The 17598-nt window shown below is 41.5% G+C and overlaps 1 protein-coding gene across 1 annotated transcript in view; it reads left to right on the top strand.

The window, feature by feature from the left end:
* LOC129122742 (von Willebrand factor D and EGF domain-containing protein-like) overlaps positions 1-17598 on the top strand; it is a 168123-nt gene that overhangs the window by 45161 nt on the left and 105364 nt on the right. The window contains 4 exon segments of the mRNA XM_077181864.1: positions 45-270; positions 2816-3048; positions 11980-12069; positions 13706-13841. Coding sequence (XP_077037979.1) covers positions 45-270; positions 2816-3048; positions 11980-12069; positions 13706-13841 — 685 coding nt within the window.

The following is a 17598-nucleotide window of genomic DNA, read 5'->3' as shown; positions in this document are numbered from 1 at the left end:
TTACCACACTTAGACGTAAACCTCTCCTTTGTGCGCACCCTCAGATGAACAAATGTGGGACCCAAGCCCCGGTGTGGCTGTCCCTGAAGTCTGAATCCCTGCCAGCTCCAGGGGAGAGCAAGAGGCTGACGGGCTGTGCCACCTGGCAGGGCTTCGGGGGCACCAGGGACTGCTGCCTGTTCCGGATCCCCGTCGCCGTCAGGAACTGCGGCGCTTTCTTTGTGTATCTCCTGCAGCCCACCCCAGGATGCATGGGCTACTGTGCAGAAGGTGAGGACCAGTACAGAATTTATCAATAAGATTGCTTGTGCCTCTCAGGCTGGGTGCTCAAAGGCCCCGGCGTTGCAGTGTGCATCTCGCTGACCTTGCGAGTCAAGCGTCACTCCCGTGAAGGCGCAGAGCGTGTAGGAAATAAATCAGTGGCAGTCCAAGGTGTTCCTGAAGAATAGCTCCTATTACCAGTGCAAAATGTAATCTGGTGTGTATTGCTGAAGCGTTCTCTGCTTGGTTACAGCTCACGTGTAACCTTTCCCACTGTCTTTGGCTCCACTTTGGCTTGAAGTTGCAAAGCGAGTGAGCAGAGGCATCTCAGCTGTATCCAGGAGACTGTCTCTAAGGCCTCTCCTTATCTTTAATAATGCAGTATCCCCCCTCAAAAAAAGGTAATTCTGAAACTCTGCAAGGAGAAAAAAAAAAAAAAAACCCAAACCAAATTGATAACATCTTTTTCATGACATTTATATAATTGTTCTCGTCAGAAATAATTTTCAGCCTACTACGAGAGATGTAACCCCTGCTCGGTAGCTAGGAAACAAAGGGAAAGCAGAAAGCAATTGCTCATTCAGTTAAACCTCCTGAACTTTGGAGCATGGCCAGGTGCATGTAGATTTCATCAGAAAACATGCTTCTTTCTCGAAATGAAAAAATTACCTTTATACTTTCCTTTTAGTGTTTTTGGACAGAGACATGACACTGAGAAACTAGGGTTATCAGCTTTTCAGTTTTCAAAATGCAAGCTTAAATAAATTTTAAAGAGAAAGATAACTATTTTCTTATCTTTATCAATATTTTAACATTTCTACTTGAAGAAGAGGAAGGAAGGAACAAAGGCTCAAAGGACATGAGATTAATTCAGTATTTGAAATAAAAAAAAATCCATTAAAATAAATGAAACCGATTCTTACTCAGAAATTACTTTTTAACTGAATAGTCATTTTTCAGTTTAAGCTTGGCTTTTTTATAAACTATAAGATTTCCACTATTCTTGTTCAAAGAACTTTTTTGCCAATACATTTTGGGTGAATAATTTTGTCCTATTTGATGAGTCACACCTGTTCAGTGATATAAAGCCACCTGCACTTCTAAGAAAAGGATGCTTATCCCTTCCCAATCTCATTTGTAGTGAGGTCCAGTCCTTCAGAGTATTTAATTTCTAGCCTTTAGGATGTTTTTGCAGTCTCATACATTGGATGGAAAAAAACTAAATCTGGAGGTTTTTTACTGGGTGTTTTTTACCTCATGGCTTCAATTCAGCTGTAAATATTGCACCACAGGAGGCTCAGCTGGGTCCAGCTGCCATGGCTTTGTGTTGGGGTCAATTCCCTGGCTCCTTCGGCTGGAGGTTCAGGAGCAGGACAGCAATCAGCACTTCTGAGCTGCAAAACAAGCTGAATTTAAAACTCCATAACTTGGCAGAAAGGACACAGCTGGGAAAAGCAGAGTTTGTGCTTGCAATTCCACTCACATCCTCCCCTAAGCTGATCACCTAACTCTGTCCTTCTGGGATAATTTCCTGCACACAGTCATGATGTGAGCCACGGTTTGAGGCAGCTTCTCCAAGAAATAAAATACAAACGGGTATAAACAACTGGTCCTTATTCATCTTTTAAGTAACTTGTTTCTTACCTCTTGCTGCTTGCCCTGGACAGATGTTAATACATTGGTTCTCTGTTCTGCTAGAACAGCTTCATATTTTATTCTCTTGGGTTCCCACATATTATATTTTCTACACTTGTCCGAAAAAGTTACTTAATTTATCCTTTCAAAGCATCTGAACCAGCTTCATGTTTTGCTTGAGTCTGGGTCCCTAGAGATGAAAAACATCTCCTTACACTATTATACCTTTCTTTGTTTCTACTTTCTAGGGGAGTTTAACAGGAAGAAGGATTTCAGACTTCATTACTTGTTGAAGCCTACAGAAAGCAAGCTGTACTTTTAGAGCAATAGCATTATTCTGGGCAGAGGGAGACTATATTGAGCAGACCTAGCCTAGATACATCCTAAAACAGCCTGGAAAGGATGTTCAGTAAGGCAATAGAGTAAGGCAATAGAGTAAGGCAAAAAAGTAAGGCAATAGAGGCTGGCTGCTTTCTGGGAGTCAGTTTACCTCTGCAACATAGTGATTTCTCATATCTCTCCTGGGCTTATTGCAAAACTTGGATCAAAAGGCTGTGCTCCGGGGAATTGCAAAGCTGAGGACCTTTGCCAGAGTAATTAATTTGTATTAATCCGAGTGCTTCATTTCAATAATGTTTCTCTCACTGCAAAATTAAAAAAAATTTTAAAAAATCAAAAAAAATTCAAAACCAGCAGGTCAGATGGTACAACAGCAATAGGTAGTCAGGACACAATTAGCAATTTTTGCATTTCATACAAAACACACCTTCTTGCTTGCATGGTTACTAATTAAGTCACCAGAAGACAAAATGTAGTGCTCATCCCATGTTTAATTACATTGACATCTTCTTGTTAGGTGAACAACCATAACACCAAATAACATTGTGTGCTACATTCCTCTTTTGTTCTCCTTTTCCAGACAAGCTTGCAAGCCTGGCTTTGCAACCGGCGATTACCCCCGAGCTCGTGCAAGGCCGAGTCCACCTGAAATGCAGCTACAGCCCCTCTCCCCCTGAGCCCCCAGTGCAGTTCAGGGTGCTCTGGTCTCGCCTCTCCAGCCCAGGGAAGAGGGAGCAGATCCAGCAGGAGACAACCCCACAGCCGTTTTCCTACGTGGAGATGGACGGCGCGAATCTCCGCCTGGGAGACACGGTAACGCCACCGCCTCCATGTCACACACCCACAGGGGATCCAACCTCCTTCCTAAACCTCTGTGGTGTTTTTATTAGTGCTGCTCCTCACTCCCTGTGCTTAGAGCTACTGCCCAAAAAGAGACCTGAGACTGTTTCATGGCAAGGTTATTTAATAATGTTAACCGGGTTCAGGACCTGTAAAATTTCTGTGAATCGCAGTGAGTTCTTGGAAGGTCTTTTACCTTTTTTATTTTTTATTTTTATTTTATTATTTACCTTTTATTTTATTCCTATGTGGAGATTTATTCCTACATTTATTTTTATTTTATTTTTTTTTAATTTTATTATTTATCTTTTATTTTATTCCTACGTGGAGGTGCACGGTGCGAATCTCCGCCTGGGAGACGCGGTAACGCCACCGCCTCCATGTCACACACCCACAGGGGATCCAACCTCCTTCCTAAACCTCTGTGGTGTTTTTATTAGTGCTGCTCCTCACTCTCTGTGCTTAGAGCTACTGCCCAAAAAGAGACCTGAGACTGTTTCATGGCAAGGTTATTTAATAACGTTAACCGGGTTCAGGACCTGTAAAATTTCTGTGAATCGCAGTGAGTTCTTGGACGGTATTTTACCTTTTTTATTTTTTATTTATTATTTTTTATTTTATTATTTACCTTTTATTTTATTCCTACGTGGAGATTTATTCCTACATTTATTTTTATTTTATTTATTATTTTTTATTTTATTATTTACCTTTTATTTTATTCCTACGTGGAGATGCACGGCGCGAATCTCCGCCTGGCAGACGCGGTAACGCCACCGCCTCCATGTCACACACCCACAGGGGATCCAACCTCCTTCCTAAACCTCTGTGGTGTTTTTATTAGTGCTGCTCCTCACTCCCTGTGCTTAGAGCTACTGCCCAAAAAGAGACCTGAGACTGTTTCATGGCAAGGTTATTTAATAACGTTAACCAGGTTCAGGACCTGTAAAATTTCTGTGAATTGCAGTGAGTTCTTGGAAGGTATTTTGCCACATTCTAAAGGCAAATTGAATATTTGCAGTTACATTACACCTTGAATGCTGTGGGGTTTGTGTAAGTGGTGGGTACATGTGCCTGAGACAATTTTTGTTTAGTACATTTTGTATCTTGCGGCAGAGGCAGGCTCAGCTGCATGCACTCAGTAATTTTTATATCCATGGACCAGAGACACAATAACATCTTTTCACAGGGAAAAAAAAAAATTATACATTTTAAAATAGAGGGAGATTCATTTTATGGGTTTTTTTTCATGTTGTTCTGCCTCTCTGATTCCAAATTCCTGGTTCAATAGCATACTGAAAGATAGAGTTCATTACAAAACAATCTTTAAGAAGTGTATTTGATGGCTTACACAGCAACAATGATCTGCTCTCAACAACAACAACAACAAAACAGAAACCAATACAGATGTGAAAAAAAAAATGACTTGTGTATGAATTCATGGCCTTTTATGGTACAGAAACAAGGCTTTTAAATTTAAATTAGGTTCATAACTTTTACAGGCAGAAGGACATTAGTGATGCTACAGCAGACAGAACAAATAGGGATAATGTCCTGGTGTTAAAAGTAGGAAATAGCCTTGGCATTTTGCAGCACTTCTTTGAGACCATGGAATCATAGAATACCAGCCCTCACAAGGGTTCAAGGTTCATCTGGTCTAAATTTTCTTGGCAAAAGCACAGTCTAGACAAGACAGCCCAGCACCTTTTCCTGCTGAACCTGAAGTGTCCAATGTAGGGAAATCCACCACTCCTGAGATTATTCCAATGGCTAACTGCTCTCATTGTGAAAAAAATTCTTTTTGTGGTCAATCTGAATTTCCCCTCATCTTTTCCATGTTACTACTTGTAAAAAGGGACCCTCCATCTTTGAATCCACTCTTCAAAAGCTGGCGATGAGGTTTCCCATAAGCCTTCTTTTATCAAGGCTGAATGAACCCAGTGCTCTCAACCTTTCATCACATGGCAGCTTCCCAGGCCCTGGCTCATCTTTGTGGCCCTTCTCTGGACCCTCTCCAGGCTGCCCACATGTTTTTGTGTGGTGGTGACCCAAACTGAACACAATATTCCAGATGTGGCCTGAGAAATGCTGACTGAGATAATGATTTCTTTAGCCCAGTTCAGGGTCTGACTGATGATGCCCTTGCATGTAATAAGATGAGGCAGATCATTCTGCCAGTTTAAGACAAGTTTGTGCTATGAAGAGATATTCTCATCCAAATTATTTCACTTGCAATCACTTCAAATCTTGTTTTAACAGTCCTGAGGGATTCAGAGAAAATATGGTTCTGTTAACAAGTAGCATTGCCAAATCTTTATAAGGCTATTTTTATTGTATTGAGTTTCCAGTAAGCCCTTCTTTGTCCTCTGCTGAAACCACGTGTTTAATTTAGTGGGTTTAGTGAGACTAAAGCATTCTCTTCCTTGTTAGGCTTCTTTAAAGGTCTTCATGGCCTATTAGACTAATTATAATTATGCATAAATCATCACAGGTGAAAACCAAGCAATGAAGCTGCAGCTGCAACTGAGAATTCAGTTTTACAAAATAAAGGTTTTAAAAACAGCACGTCACTGTTTGCCATCCCAGTCTGGGTGTCTAACAGGAGTCAAAAGGGATTCTCATCTCCAGTGGTGTAAATCTGAAGAAATTTAGCATTTATAGGGCTACTCTAGAGGAAAAGTGATGCCACTAAGAGGAGAATCAAACCCTGGCACCAAATTCCACCACCAGGTGAGAGTTACCCAGAGGCAATGGGTGACTCTCACCTGCCCAGGAAAGATGCAGATGGAAGAATATTCTCTCAGGCACCTTTAAAGGGGGGCCAGATTCACACTGATATGAGAGGGGAGACAGTAAATCAGGAGCACTTTCCAGTACTTTTCCCCTTCTCCATGCAGAGCCCAGTGGTAGCATCCCCAAGGCTGAGCAATGCCAGGTTGCACGAGGGGCATTCAAGGCAGAATTTGTCCCCCAGGACAGAGAATTTGCAGCATTTTGAAAACCACTTGCCTTTTTTTGTACCTTTTTAACTCATAATTTCTACTTGCACAATAACCTGCATTTGGTTCCACACATTCATGGCCTGAAGTCAGCATCTTCTCTGTTCCTTTCTTGACAAAAAACCACAGCCAAGCAAGGCAATATTTTTTTTTTTTACATCACTTTTTGGGTGGTTGATGTCAATGCTATTCTTTGTAAAAACACCTCCAGGCAATAGGTCAGTCACATAATGGAATAGCTATTGATATATTTTAATAGGCAGTCAAACCTTAGAGAAGAGTTGAGATTTAGCAGCCAACATCCCTGAACTTGTATTGACTAAACAGCCAGTTATTTTTTAATAGCCATCATGTGTCCTTTCTTCCCCCATCTTTGGGTTCCAATTTTGTTATTCCAGACAGTAATGCTGGCAGCACAATGTTCATGAAACTATTTCAGTCTTAAATAAATCTATAACATGCCACTATTTCTCTATAAGCTCTGAAAGGAGCCCACTCCATCTGATATGAAAATCCTGGCATTCCTAAGCCTTATTTATGTGATAGTGACAGAGGTCATTTCATTCCTCGAGGCACAGCCATCTATAAATTATAGCAGCACACTGTGAGTAATGAGTTATGCTAAGAAAGAAAGGTGTTTAGGAGAAAACTGTGCAGATTTTGCTCAGCACAGCAATCCAAAAGTTCACATGGCGAGGAGCAATTGTCACCCTACATAAACCATGGTGCTTGTTGTAAAATAAGAATGTTTAAGCAAAACCAGCCTTTCTGAGCTCTCTGATAGAAGTGACTGCTTTGCATGGCACTCTGCAACAGAAGGAGATTATGCCCCAGCCAAACAGATAGCAAATTATTGCCTCAATATAGAAAATAACTATTTTTCTCTCACAAGGGAAAAAGCGTGAAATTCCATAGAGTGGTTGGGATTGGAGGAGAGCCCAAAGATCATCCAGTTCCAACCCCCCTGCAAGGGCAGGGACACCTTCAGGTTGCTCCAAACCCCGTCCCAGCTGGCCTTAAACACCTCCAGTGATGAGGCAAGAGATCTTACAGTCCTGTTGTTCTTGGTGCTGAAGAAAGCCAGACCTTGCAGAGCACTTACACTTCATCTCTCAGGGAAAATAGGATTTTTGTCTTATTGCCAGCACTTCTAAGAGATGCCCCAGTTCAGCCCAGGGCAGAGAAGCAGCTCATTCCAGATGATGGATTCACTACATTTATTGCATTTAGATGGAAAATCCTGGGCATATGGGCTCATAAATGTTAAATCATATTAATTCTGTACCTATGGAAATACTCAAGCACTTAGAAGGCCATCTTGAGGGTTTGCCCCTTCTCCTCTCCCAGATATAGCAAGGTTTCATCCTAGAGACCCCCAGTCAGCACTGGCTCTCAGCATCTCCCCTTTGGGGTCACTTCATGCCCTTGGCTCAGCTCCCACTGACTCAGACTCTGTCACTGCCCAGTCCAGAGGTCTGCAACACCACCTGGACTCCAAAGTGACAAAGTGGCATTTCCCCATCTCGAGCACTAATCCCCTCCCAGCCACTGGATTTGTCAAAATCAACAAAGAATTAGGAAGACCTGCCTGTTTGTAGGTCACAGCTGAGTTTACAATTTCTTCCTCAACCTTCAGGTAGAAAATGAGAAGCATCCCTGCAGAAACAGAACTCTAGGTGAACTTGAGCAGAGATTTTAAAGCAGAAAGGGTCAGAGAGCTGATGAGCAAAACTCTGCAGATGATAAAACACCTTACTATTACCCTGGGAAAATTCCCTTCCTTAGCAGAATGGTGACCCAGAGTCAGCTCCCACACACTGCCTGGCCATGTGGCACCTGGGAAGGAGGAGCTGCCTCCTTCCTGTGCAGCCAGCAGCAAAGTGAGCAGAGCTGGGCTACCCACAGGGCCAGGTCACACAGCTGCACCTGCTCCCTCCTCTGCACAGCCAACAGCCCCTCACAGGGAGTGATTTGTGTTCTAAAGCTGCAAGGTCTAGTTCATTAATTAAATCAAAGACAGATTCTCCTGACTTTCCCCTTCCTGCTAACCCTTCCCAGAGACTTTGTTCCTACCCCTTTCTGCAAATACCTACAGCCAGATCGTTTTCTCAAGCTAATGAGAACTATTTTTCTTTTCTTCCAGCTTCCCTAGAAATGTCATCCCTCAGTTCTGCTCATCCTTTGCTCTTTTCATCAAGGCTGCAAACCACAGCTCCCTCCCAGCTCCCAGCAGAGTTTCTGACCCCAGCCCATTAGTGTTTAATGGAGAAGGCAATGGCAGCTGCAGTGCCCCCTTTCACCTGGCCTGGTGATTCCCTGCCCAGCCTCCACCTTCCACCCAGGAGTGCCCTGCAGCCCCAGCCTGCTCTGACACGGCTGATACTGCAGGAGGGTGACCCAGCCCCAGGGTTAACAATCACCTTCCTTTAATAATCCCCTTCTGCACCTTCTGCAGCCCCCAGACTGCCCTGCTGAGGGAATGGCCAGCAGGAGGTGACCCTAAAGGGCTCCTTGTGGGGAGAGGGGAGCTCCCCACAGCTGCCTTGGTTATCTGAACCCCCTGTATGAGCACGGGGGAGAGGCTGATGGAGAGGGAAATGCTGGATCTGCGGGCAAACGACCCCATCCTTGCCCCAGCCTGGGCTGCCCACACCACATTCAGAATTAGTTAGGGGAAAGGTGAAATTGAAGACATTATTATCATCAAAACAAGTAGAAATAACTGATTTGGAGGTAACCTGAATTCTGAAAGCTATAGGGGAAAATACCCACATTTTAATGTGCAAAGGAGAAATTTTCTGGGGATGGTGACAGGTCCTGAGATTAAAATATTCTCCTAAATTGTTTCACAGAACTAACTGACCCTCACCAAATTAATGAATGACTTCTGCCTTTAGCTAAAGAAGCTGCTCATGGGGTTCATGTCCAAATGGGTACAACTCTGTTTGAGTCCATGGAAGGGGGAAAATCTACTCCAACACACACAACATACACTCTTCTTACCTAAAAGAGCCTTTTTTGATAAACACACACAACATACACTCTTCTTACCTAAAAGAGCCTTTTTTGATAAGAGTTTTGTGCCTAGAAGAAGCCTTCTGCCCTATGGGAAGTTTTGCCAGCACACAGGGAAAACAAAGCATCCCATAATAAGAAGCAATCCAGTCATCCTGTCCAAGGGTACCTGTCCCTTTAAAAGAGATGATGAAAAAATAGAATTTGACTTTTTTTTTTAACAGATCCAATGAGTTTGTGGAAAAATACTTCCTAACTTGTCACGGCCATCAGCATACTGCTGTCAGTGGTGCTTTTATCTCTTTGCTTTAAAAAGGCTGCATCCTGAGATGGGTGTAGGGGGGGAAGAGAAAAAGAGAAAGAAGAAGTTGATTACTGAAGTGCAGAAAAAAAGAGTTAGTATTTAGCTAAAGGCAAAAAAATCCCTCCTCCTTGGGATGACTATCATAATTATGTGACAAACTGTCAACCTGTAGCTCGGTATCTGATGAACTTTGCTGATTGTGAGGTGTGCACCCAATAAGGGTGGGAATTATATAAAAGACAGAAATAAAATGTAAATTGTATTTTAAATGATGGCTGTCCATACATTTTGAATTTTGAAAGTTTGTGCTGACCTCCAAAAGCACTGAAGATTGAGCTGGGATGGACTGATAGTCTACAGATATCTCTGTGTGTCATTAGGGAGTAAGTTTTATTTGAGTGTTTGGTGCTTTATCAATAAAATATACTTCTAAAATAGATATGAGAGGAAATACAATGAAGCTGGGTTCTGATATTTGCCAGAAAATCACTTTGGGGAAGATCACCAGGCCATCCTCTGTCAGTGCTGGGCATCCCTGTGCCTGTCCATGGCAGCTGCTGCTCCTTCCCTGGCACAGACCCTCCTCGTGCTGGGCTCAGAGGGAATCTCAGTGTGAGCATTTTTGGTTAAAAGCACTGAAGCCAAAAGTGCAAACAGCCCAGCGAGTGCAAATACATCACCTGCAATGTGGGTGCATGTGATCTGCTCCATGAGCTCTGCAAGGGGGTCAGTGCTGTTTGTTTTTGGTAGGGGGAAGATGCATTATCTGAGCCCTTTCTCTGTTGTCACCACCTTGCCAGATCCTGATTTTGCAGACTCTCCCTGTGGCAGCAGCAGGAGAAGCTGCAGGAGCATGATCAACACTCACTTTCTGCCTTCCCAGCAGAAGAAGTGTTTAGGAAAGTCTGTAAGCTGAACACAAGCCTTTAGGGGAGGATTGGAGATAATAAATATCTAATGATAACAGGGGCTTATTACCTTGAGGAGACAACAACTCGCTCTCCTTCAGAGGCAGGCTGGATAACTATGAAATATCTGAGGAATTTTAACTGTAAAGTGTCTCTGTGAGGTGAGATCTGTCTGTTTTTTCCCCCAGTACACCCAGTATGACCTCAAGGCTTCCATCTTGTTAATGTAACAAATGACACCATTTTCACTGGGCCAAACTGTCTGGAGCTGTCTGCAAGAGAGTGAGAAAAATTGTGAAGGTAAAACCATCCCAAAAGGCACATAAGCCTGGGACTGAGCTGAACTGGAAATAATCCACTTGAAGAGCACAGAAAACACTTGTTTTTCCCCACAGCCCTACAAATGACCCTGTATTGCTGGTGGGGAATTTCTGCTGTGCACAAGTGAGGTGGGAAAGAGGATTCTTCAGTTTGGAGGCAACTCATGACTCGATGGTAACGAGGAGGGACTTTTAGGGTGCTAAAAGAAATATTGCAGGGTGTTATGCAGCTCATGGCCACATGAATCTGGGAATATCCTGGTGCAGAACCTGCTTTGCAGGTAGTGGCATGAGGGTCGTGCCTGAGCCAGCAGGTGAGAGCTACAAGCATCAGCATGGCCAGTGAGTGATGCTGGAAAATCTATCCAAAGGCATTTGTTATAATGGAAAATAAATTGGATTGGTCCAGTTCTTCCTTGTGGGTTACTTGAGGCTTAAAAAAGGCAGCAGCTATAAATATGTCATCTGAGTATCTGGAATTTGATTTAATATGTCACAATCTGTTACTTCATTTCCAAGAAGACTAAAAAAAAATATTCAGAGCTACAGTTTCAGAGTCTATTGTCATTTGCTTTAAGGAAAATTTCTGTATTTTAATCTTATGGTCCTAGAAATTATTTTTGCAATTTGGTTTTTCTGAAACCAATGAAACATTAAGTTGGCAGATGGTGTGCAGGCTCAGCAGAGATAAAAGTTGTGTGGCTGTGCTAGGAATACAACATAAGTGTCCTAGTACATTGTGTTTGGAGGAGTTTTTTATTTGGGTGAATTTTCTTTTCTTTTTTAATACAATATAAACCCTATAGGCACATCTGCATCATCTTTTATAAAACTATAAGGAAAAAAAAAGGAGCTTCTCTTATTGCTGACACAGTTTCTGAGACTGGATGACTGTCAAACAAATTCAAATTTTAAAATAAAATGCTTACAAACGTGGTAGAGAGAGAAGATGCTTGATCCAGTGGACAGACAGGAGTCTGGGATCCCAAGAGCAAATGTCTGAATTCTGACAGTGACATCTATGAACAATGTAGTTTTTCCTGAGTAAAATGAGTCAAAATAACAAACCAAGGTGTTTAAAGAAAGAAGAAAAACACATCCTAAGAAGAAGAAAACACATTGTAAGCATAAAGTGTTATTAATTGTTGAGACAAAAGCCATACTTCTTTGCTTATTAAACGCATCAAAAATTCTTCCAAATATCAAAATTTACACATAAATATTCTCAAAGCCTAAATCCCCAAAACATATCTCAGCAGCAGAATGAAAGCTTAAAAATTCTGAGCAACAGGAAGATGCATAATTATATGAATGTTATTCAAGAAATGCTATAGCATGTGATGTTAATTTATTTGTTACAGGTCTTTTGCACTGTCACAGCTTTTAGGAGGGGCTCTCCTGAGCAGCAGTCACTGCCTGAGGACAGCAAAGGTTTCTATGCTGGCATTAAGGTAACACCCATGGCCCTGAGTCACTGACTGGGGAATATTTGAAAACCACGATGAAGAAACATAAGTTCTGATGATCACAAGCAGTGCTGTTCACTGTGAGAAAATGGCTTTCAGTTTGTCTGTAAAACACCCTGAAGCACCACTGGCACTGTTGCGGTGTTGTGAGGGTCCCCAGGACGAGGTGAGAGATGAGAATCTGACTCCAAGTTCTCAGAAGGCTGATTCATTATTATATTATATTATATTATATTATATTATATTATATTATATTATATTATATTATATTATATTATATGAAAATTATATACTAACACTATACTAAAGAAAGAGAAAGGAGACATCAGAAGGCTCGACAAGAATGAAGAATAAAAACCCGTGACAGAGATTCTGACACAGCTGGCTGTGATTGGCCATGAATTAAAAACAAGCCACATGCTGGATAAACAATTCTCCAAATCACATTCCAGAGGAGCAAAACATGGAGAAGCTGAGGCTTCTCATCTTCCCAGGAGAAGAAATCCTGGCAAAGGGATTTTTCATAAAATATCATGGCGACATGGCACCATGTGCACGTGTAGGCACTGATGTGCCACAAAATATGGGAAAGCTCCATGTGCTAGTAAAGGTGCCCTGAACAGCTCTGGGGGTTTTTTGGGATGGGAAGTCACACCTACAAACCTACAAACAAAGGATGCACAATTCTGTTGCAAATAAACCAGATCAAAGTGAAGACAAAATATGAATTTTTATCCATCATCCTGTTACGGTCAGGCATTACAAAACAGAAGTTGCTGGAGATAAATTCACACTGAGTGCAAGAACCAGTTCTAATCCCACTCGAGGATTAGACTGTCAGGAGATTTTTGGGATCTTCTGAGTATCTGAGTGTCATGCCTGCATGAAAGGGGTTTCAAACATCTGGCAGCCCATTCTCTGTGGCATCTGAAAAATAGTTTCTGAGGAATTTTTTTAAACGTCAGGATTTTCCAGGGAGTGGAAATTCCCATTTCCAACTAGCCCTGAGTGCTGTTCTTTTCCCAGGACAATGGGCAGACAGAAAAGGCACAACTCCACCTCTCTCTCCAAACCTGTAATATTTTATATGCAGAGCAATTCTTCTTCCTGCCATAGCAGGGGAGAGGAATTGGTGAAAAATTGCAATTATTTTGCACCTGATGCAGACTACAAACATGGAGTCCATGACCATGAGGTTCTGCCAGGCTTTATGCCATGGTACTTCTCCTACTGCACTGGGGAAGGAGCTCCTTTAAACCAGGGATATTAAAAATTAAATAAACTCCACAGTATTATTCTCAGGCTTAATAAAGACTGGCTTTCTGATTTGGAGATGAGAAGCAATTACACATTATATGGGAACTGCAAACATTTTCTTAATTGCAAATAATGTAGTTTAAGTATGTTAACAGCAATTTTACCTTATAAAGTTGAAGATCACTATGGAAAAATGTATTATTATTATTAAGGAGATTATGATAAAGGTTATTATTATTTTGCAAGTAATATCTTAATAATTGGTTAAAACCACTTCACACTTCATAGATGTCAGCGTTGCCTGATTAATCTGTCATCACTCTTGCTTGTCAAAATTATCTTAAAGTTCTTTTCTTATTTCCAGTTCCTGCCAGAGTCACTAGAAATTGCAGAGGATGGCAAGGAGCATGTTTTGACTGTCCTGAGCACGGTGCCCATTGCCTGTCCTGGGCAGGATGATTCCTGTAAAATCACTTTGCAACTAAGTACTGAGGACTTGGGTAAGAGTTTTACATATTGACATCTAATCAATGTGATTGTTTTTGCCAGTATTTAGGTTACAATGAATTCTAATAGAAAATATGATATATCAATAATACCAAAGGGCGGAAGCCATAAAATCAGCAAACTAGGCCATATTTTTATCTGCAAAATAAAACAGCTGATTATATCTGACAGATTTTTGAGAGAAAAAAACCCCAAGGCCATAAATCTGACTGGCAATAACCTGAACAGTAGTCTGTTGAGATTTATGGATGAAATAACTGAGAGTAGAAGAATTTATTTTAAATTCTAGGAGCGTAAAATTCCATTTTTAGGTTTTTTTTGTAGCAGGAATGTTCTTAGGTAGAATAATTTCATTAATTATCAATAAAAAGCTCCCCTGCAGATTTATTATTCAGTAAATGCATAGTGAAGCCTTTTTTCTTTCTTTTGTTGGCTTATAGTTTTTGTCTAACTTAATACAGTAAGAAAAAATCATTTTTGTGCTTATGTATTATTCTCTTTCTAAACATTTAGGATTTTTTTTATTTTATTAACTTGAAAACATTGACAATGTCACTGAGAAAACTCTTGCCCTTTTATTCAATAAATGCTGTCTTCATGTCAACCAGGTGGAATAAGTGTCCTGCCTAAGGGTGGCATGTGGGTATTTACTTTCCATTTGCACCAAATAAAACACCCAAGCTTTTTTCTAACAAGTCACTTCTTTCTCTTCCATAAGTGACTCAACAAGAGAAATGTTTAGAGATAGGATTACAGCTGCAATTTCTCTACCCACAAAAAGGCAGCTCTAAAGAGTGTTGGCGAAACCCAGATAGGTCCTGGTATTTTTCTCTTTTTAAATCCCTTTCCTAGCTCTCCTCACCATCAGCCAAGTGCTTAGACAGAAGAAAGAAAAATAATTTAAATGGTATCACAACACAATGAACTTAAACTGAGCAGCACCTTATGGTTCCAGCAGCTGTGCTGGCTCTCATACATGCAGTACTTTGCATTTCTCCATGGCTCAGTGCTGCTCTGTTCTACACCTGCTCTTGGCTTGGAGTCTGGGCTGCTCCATCAGGCAAACATCCTCTGAGCTCATGGGAATGGATTTCCTTGGATGGCCAGGTGGAGGAAAGGCTGCCTCACACTGAGGGTGTCAGGGCTGGTGTGTGCTGGGGCATCCCCACAGACCCCGAGCAGCTCAGGCACTGAGGATCAGATAGGAATGAGCCCCAGCCAAGGCCATTTGTTTAACTCACATTTTCTGAGGCATCCATCAAGGCTTTCAGAATCTCTCTGGCACTGGGAGCCTGGGCCAGGAGCTCTCAGGTGGGGGAGGCTGAGCTCAGCACATTGGACTGAGACTGACCCCTCACCAAGGTCTCCTCCAGTCCCACAGTGTGCCCTTGACTGGAAGAAAGAGAGGATGCAGGACTTGCAGAAGCAGCTCTATTTCCAAGCCGTCAACGGGCTTGATGTGTTGGTGCCAAGAGGTGCCAGGAGGAAGGCACAGCTCGTCCAATTAACTCATATTTGAAGGAAGTTGTCACTGAAGTGGAAAATTCCTGTTAGTTTTGATCAACTCGTTTCTGCAGCTTAGACTAGACCCAGCTCTAGCCCTTGGTTGCTCCATCCTGAGGCTGTTTCCTGGGATGACACTCGGGCTGTTATCTATTGAGCTATCTATATATACTTAAGGCTGAGGATCTGCTGCTGGGTGTCTGCACAACCACATTTGCTCTGAGCCTTTATTGTCTTTAGGCTCCATTAGTTTATCTGAAGGAACACTGCGGGCTTCTGAAAAATGTGTGCTGGCCACAGTGCTGGAAATTAAAAATAAAAACCATTTCAGCTGCGATTCGTTTATACCGAATAAATTAACTGACAAGCTCCTTGTCTGACTGAATCCATATAACTGCATTCTTGTGCTAATTATGTAGGGAATAAGTGATAAGAAAGCTAATTACAAGCACAGAAATATCTCTCCAAGTTCAGACAATATCATAATGAATGCCAAGGCACAGCAGAGCCACTGGAGTTCGGCTCCTGTTAAGTTTATCGCTACTATTTTGACAAGATGATTTTCTTTGATTTTAAACTTTTGTTCTGGGTTTTGAGCACAGCTCATGGGGCTGTAATGGCAATAGCTATTCCTCATGGAAACCTCCAATTTAATTGAATCAAGAACCTTGAAAATGAACCAGGACTTTTCTATAAGATGTGAGGTGAGGCAGCCTTTAAGGACTTGATAGGAGAGATAAAATGTCATTAATATCTGTAGATTTTGGTTCAGTTCCCATAGTACTGTACAGGGTTAATTTAAATTATATTTCATGAGATTTTTCCATAAGGAATAAGACAGTGATTATTTGATTGTGTTAAAAATTCTTTAATGCCATCTCTAGAAATTATTAAGCAATTCTACAAATGGGAAAAATGGTACAAAAATCACTTATTTTAATATCAGAAAACCACTTGTTTTAATCTCAGATTAATTTTATGTCCACCATTTCTAGAACCTTATTCTCATCTGATGATAATTAGCAGTCTGGGACAGAAAACTAAGTACTCCTCAAGAAACACTGTAAAGTCCCAAAATCAGCATTTAGATTCTGACTGGTTTCAGTGGGACCACAGTTTCATTTCCTATCAACCAAAGGATTCATAAAAGCTTGAGTGGCTTCTTGAGAAGAAAATGCACACTGTATGTAGTGCAGACCAGATGGCTCAGAACTAAATGCTATCATAATTCAGAGTGTGTAAGGGAAAACACACCTATGGAAATAAAAATCCAGGTTTGCCCTTCACCTGAGACCTCAGCAGAAAGGGTCAGCACCTGAGAGAAGTGGACACTGCCATTCTGGCTGCATGTAGAGGTCCCTTTAGGAAAGATATGATGTGCAGTGCCATTGTAACACTGGTTTTGTCACCATACATCATTTCTCTACCCACCACAGATGCTCACGTAGCCAGTATCTCCATAGCTTGTTATTTTCCTCATTTTTTTAGTGAATTTATCAGCACAATTCTTCTGCATAGGACACAAATAAAACTACCATCGTTTTTCTGATTGGAAGCAAAACACCATAACTAAGCCAAAAAAATAAAAATACAGACCTGCTGCATTTGCCTTGCTGTTGTGAATCCATAGTTCACCAAAAACTTACTCAAGAACCCTCCCTTTTCACATCAAAACACCTGTTTACTTTAAATTAAATAACTCCCAGCAGATACCTCCTTATAATCCAGACAGTGAAGGAGAAATGTTTTCCAGAACACAGATCCATCTCTTTCTTTGTCATGAGAACCACTTGTCTTCATTCCCTGGGCATGGACCCATAAAGGTAACACCATTGTCCCAGAAATATTAGCACCTGTGGAAAAATAGAGACCACCGAGCTTTTAGCAAACTTTGAGGATAAAAAACCAGGACCCTGAAGAGTGCAGATGCCATCAGTCACAACTGTCTTCATGCAAAGCCCATCTGGTTCCAAGGTGTCTTGGTTTGAAAAGACAGGTGTCTGCTAAGGAAGGCAGGAGCCTTCCTTCAAATGGAAAATATAAACCTCCAAATTATTATAATTTTGAAATTAAGGGGCTCTCAGGCAAAGATATGGGAAGAGGAATAACAGTGCTTTACTAGGAGAATTTAAAAAAATCCAAATGCAATAGTAGGAAAAAAAACCCCAAAAAACAAAAAACCAAACCACAGACAGAGTCAGAACAGGCCCTGTCCCCCTGTGTGTCAGGGGGTGGCACAGCCTCATC

This window comes from Agelaius phoeniceus, chromosome 7 (assembly GCF_051311805.1).
Source record: "Agelaius phoeniceus isolate bAgePho1 chromosome 7, bAgePho1.hap1, whole genome shotgun sequence".
NCBI lineage: Eukaryota > Metazoa > Chordata > Aves > Passeriformes > Icteridae > Agelaius > Agelaius phoeniceus.
Note: the sequence above shows the minus strand (reverse complement) of the source record. Positions and strands in the feature narration are given on the sequence as shown.